Source organism: Halyomorpha halys, unplaced genomic scaffold, assembly GCF_000696795.3.
Source record: "Halyomorpha halys isolate HHAL.00 unplaced genomic scaffold, Hhal_1.1 Scaffold9.1, whole genome shotgun sequence".
Lineage (NCBI taxonomy): Eukaryota > Metazoa > Arthropoda > Insecta > Hemiptera > Pentatomidae > Halyomorpha > Halyomorpha halys.
In genome coordinates, this window is record NW_027110416.1 from 1,082,374 (window position 1) to 1,087,573 (window position 5,200).

Here is a 5,200-nt window from a genome sequence, read left to right on the forward strand (position 1 = left end):
CATTGCCATGTATTGGTTTCTGTTTTAAAGAATGAGAACAACATTTTCTAATTTTGATTTTTGTATTTTAATAATTAAACAACTATTTGTTTATCAATAAAATATATTCAAGTTATACTATTTTGATTGTAAAAATTAGTTTTAGAATTAAAGTTTAAAAGGTTTTATTTTTCAATATAAATGAAATAATTTCAGCTTTGCTATATAAAAGATATTTTTTTTTAATCTAACATAAATTAAATTTTTTATTCCCTTCCGTATCCAATCTTTACAATCCAAGACCCTTATTAAAATCCTCAATGTTCCTTACTTTGTCACAAACCAAGTCATCCATAATAACCTTAATGTTCCATATGTAGCCGATCTAGCCCAAACCAGATATCAATCCTTCCATGAATGGAACTCACTAACTATCCTAACCCACTAGTTTCTAACCTTTGCTTTCTCTTCTATTCCTTACAATTCGCCGAGGCATCTAAAAAAAAGACCTTCAAATATAGAATGTTATAGAGGTGCTGCCAATGGGTAGTTTCCCCACAAGTCTATCATACTTACTAGGTATATTTTTATGTAATACGGTTGCAAATGTCAATAAATAAATAGCAAAATATTTTTTTTTTCATTCAATTACAACAAATGGTAATGACAGGTTACCGAAATTGACTTTTTTTTTTTTTAATTGTAAAAGCTGTGCATTATCTGAGTGGTGTGAGCAAGGGAGCAAACTATATTTATGCATGCTAGGTGCATTGGGTTTATTTTCATGCCACCTCACTGCTACACAATTCTGCGATTCCTTTCATAGAATTTTGCTTTATTTGCTCATTGTTTGTCATGACTTTTTCATATCTTTACTATCATTGACTTATTTATATATTTTTTTTATATCTTTCGTTTTAATATTTTGTGTGAATCGATTTAATATGCTTGCTCATCCTTATTATGATTTGTTTTTCTTTGATCTAATTTGGTGTCATGTCTTTGATGTAATTAGTCTGTAGCATTTTATGTTTAATGATAATTTTTTTTTAGATGTAAATTTTTTTTTCGTGTTATAATGATCAAAATCGAAGTTTGTAGTGTACTATAAGGATTTTTTCTTTTATATTTGCATGATAGTCAAATGATCCATGTTATGATATAAATTTTCTTTGAAAAATGAATGTCATTCTCGGAATATTTTTCAGTTTCATATTTTTTTACATGTAATTTTTTTTCTAGTAACAATCTTAAGGTAAGGATAAATAGTTCTTCTTTCGTCAATTTCTTAATTAATTAAAAAATATCCCATTGGCTTATATACATATTCTAATTTGCAGTTAGGGATTTAATATTATCTTCATAAAAATCTCAGAATAAAAATTTTGCTTTAACTAATAAAATAGAAGAAATAAATTCCTGGAAGACACTTTTTATACAATTTCTTTGATAGAACACTCGCGATTTAGATCATTTTCTAAATCTAAAACCCCTAAATAGATCATTTTCTAAGAGTCAAAAAGATGGTCGTCCGTGTTGACTCTGTCTGATCAATAAACTGTATACATAAGAACCTTAATTCCTAAAACTTGGGTTTTTAATGGTAAATGTTTGAATTAGCAAGCAGTATTCTCTTCAAATATTAAATCATTCAAAGGCATTAGAAATTAAGTCAATTGAAAAAAAAAAAAAGATTGTGTTCTAAGGGTTTTGAAACAGTTACAAAACATATTCTTGTACCTCCTCCGATGTCCTTCAATAGAGTGCAATAGTCCATCATTTTTGGGTGAGGTATGAAAAAATGGATAAATATGAACTATGAAAGAATTTAATAATTAAATAAAAGATAAAAATTATAAAATATTTTCCCAGGTTGAAAAAAAAAGTAGAATAAAGAATCTGGAAATAAAAATATATATGTATAGAAGTATAATGTAGCATTTTTTTTATTTTTTTTTTATAGATTTTATTTAATACCAGATCGGCCTGGTGGGCCTTACATGGTTGATATAACTGTTATATTATATATGTATATTTTTTAACAGTTGATTATCTCGTACAAAAGACACCCCTAACTATAAACAATGTTATTGTTAAAAGAAGAAAAAAAAAATTAATAGATAAGAATAATGCTTCTTAATAAAAGAGGAAAGTAAAATTAATAACAAAAATAATGATATTGGTACACTTAAATAAAACAAACAATTGCCCTCTAATAGTAAAAAGAAACGAGTTAATTTGAAAAAGGGACGAGAGAAGAAAATAGAAAAATAATAAAAAATAATAATGATTAATGAATAAATAAAATGATTAATAATAAAAAGTAAAATAAAGATAGTGTGACTATGAATTAATTTTATATTTATTAAAATTTATAAAAGAATGTCCTGCAGCAGTCTGGACTTCAGTCTTCGGGTTGAGGTTAGGTTTCCTAGGTTGTAGTTCACTGCACCTTTAACTGTCGGCAACTGGGAGTGGAACTTCATGAACCGTTTTTTTGATGTAATCCTCTATTGACTCCATATATAACTCGCGATGCAATTGGCTATTTCTTATGAACCAAGGAGCATTAACTGCGATTCTTAGGACTTTATTTTGAAAAGATTGTAGTTTTTTCCTTTTCATGAAGGATGCCGCTCCCCAAACTTCACAGCTGTACATCAGCAGTGGCCTGAGAATTGTTTTAAATATAAGAACAGTTGTTTCTGGTTTTAGTTAAGAATTTCTGTTTAGGATAGGATATAGGATTGGTAACCTTGCATAAGTTTGAGTTAATGTAGCATTGGAAAACTAACGATTTTATGAAACTTAATATCTAACTCATAAAGTAGTAGAAAGTAATAGGGAGTGATGAAAAATTCATAAATCAATTGAATTTATACGTAAATGTTTTCATATTGCAATGGTTGCTATGGCAATAGTAAAAAAAAATGGCTTAACTTTTTGACTGCTATTATAACAATCATGTAAACATTTTAATAGTAGTTTTTTTACTTAAACTTTAAATTGAATATATGAAGGGGAAGTATTTTACCATTTTTAATACTAAAGAAGCTGCTATTTTGAGGCAAGCAAAGATTAATTTAAATTTAAAGCAGGATAATAATTGAAAGTTTTGTGGTACATGTACTCTACCAGATTTTTTCAATATGGGTTTAATATCTTCTATCTTCTATATTGTTGAGTCGATTTGGTACGTGTACTTTTTGAAAACAATTGTAGTAATAAATATTTATAGTATATCAGTATTGTTTTTGTCACAGTAATAATCCTAGCCATTAAAACTGAAACATATGTCGTTTAACAATCTCAAATCTTCATTTTATTATAATACAACTAATATTTTCATTATTTTACAATCCAATTTGATTTTAGTCTAGTAAATTATCATCTTGACAATCGATGTTATAAGTGAATGATAATCATTTCTGAATGTTTTTTATTTTCTTCTGCAGGAGTTCAGGAACCCTACAACTGGTGGCCACATTGGGTTCACAAACACATTATCAGAACTTGCAATATTCCCACCACCCGTGACAGTGCAACCGCAGCATCCTCCCTCTGATGATGGGTCATCTGAAGTCAATGTGCACCCTCCTTCGAGACCTGCTGCATTCTCCTGTGTAGTACCCTCTATCACTGACTGGTTTGGTATGTTACCTCTTGTTTTTATGAGAGTTGATATCCAACTACGATCAGCTATATCTGTTATTATTATTTATTAATGTGTTTCGTATTGTTGCAGTCGATCGTAATGGAAACTTTCCTCGGCAACAGCTGTTTTACCAAAAAGAAATCGGCAAAGGATGGTTCGGAAAGGTATGTTATAGTAATCTTATTTTTTTTCATATAGCAATGGAATTCCAATTAATACCATAATATAAAAACCATCCTTTTTTTAAATTTACTAAAGTAACTCAAAGACCTAAATAATTGATTTGTAGTATTTTAATTGTGGCACATGACTGTGTTTTCTTAGTCTTTTCAATTGAAAATATTTTTTGGTGATTTCAGTTGGTTTTCTGGTATTTTCTTCTGTTATTTTCTGTTAAAAAACATAAATATGCTATGTATCTGTCGTCTGAATGCCAGGATAATCACTGAACTAATCAAAATTAGTTGAGTCCTTCAAATCTATTACTACTATTGGATTCTTTTTGAAAGGCTTTTTGTATGTTTACCAGTTTATCAATTATTGAATATCTTTATATTTATAAAATATTGTTACCAATAATTATATAATTATATATAAGGGGTGGTATGGTGTAATATAATAGTATTTAAACTACGTAAATGAACATAAATATTTATTTATGTGGTTTATAAAATGCCTGCAATGGTATGATTAAATGATTGAATGATTGAAATAATCTAGATAATTGGTTTGCCATAACATAAAGTTCACATTATGAATTATTACCTAATGTATCTAAATAACTTCTGATTTGGATGATTCATGTTGTGGGGGTATCATCTCAGCCATGGGCATTGTCATAGCCATGGGTGAAGTCTCAGCTGTGGAGTTCCATTTCTATAGAGCCCATCTCAGAACATCTTTTCTTCTTCTGTACCTCTCCTGCTTCTCCATGTGTCTGTGTTCGCCTTCTCTGTTTTGTCTCCGCCCCCACTTGTTCCAAACAGGGGCGTCGCCTTTTGGTAATCTTATTTCCTCATTGCCTATCATGTCTCCTTGCCCACTAGGTGAGAGTATATCCTAGACCCTGAGAGGGGGTGGGACTCTTTTGACATATGATCGCTTTCGGTGTCTACCTGACTTAATGGAGGGTCCTTTCCACTTGGACCAATTAACCAGGTGTGAAAAACTCTGGCATGAGTTATACGTCTCTGGTACCGTGGTATATGTATACAGTTGTCCCTATGAAGTGACCCTTGAAAGGTATTCTACCTTGGCCAGGTATCGGAACATATGGCAAAAACTTTAATAATATTTGATAATTGCTAATACGTCAATACATATCACCTCAAACTTTTATTGTTAGATTAATTTTTCCTGAGGTATAAAAGTAAATGCAATTATAGAGTTGCACAAATCCTATCTGTAATTAAGAAGAAAATGTTTGTTTTGATTACTTATCTCTTTCTTAGTTGAAATTTCTAAGAATGTTGCAGCAGGTAACTTTGTACTAGTAAACCTGTCCTCATTTATGGTTCAAACTCTCCTGATGTTTTATTAACTGTTTAGATGTTTTTAATTTTCAAC

General features: G+C 29.7%; 1 protein-coding gene across 4 annotated transcripts in view; it reads left to right on the forward strand.

Annotated features, from left to right (window-relative positions):
• LOC106678050 (uncharacterized) overlaps positions 1-5,200 on the forward strand; it is a 38,201-nt gene that overhangs the window by 7,282 nt on the left and 25,719 nt on the right. For all 4 annotated transcript variants that reach the window (XM_014416344.3, XM_014416366.3, XM_014416351.3 and 1 more), the window contains 2 exons: positions 3,435-3,630; positions 3,725-3,798. In XM_014416344.3, the coding sequence (XP_014271830.1) occupies positions 3,435-3,630; positions 3,725-3,798 (270 nt within the window). The remainder of the gene's footprint in view (positions 1-3,434; positions 3,631-3,724; positions 3,799-5,200) is intronic.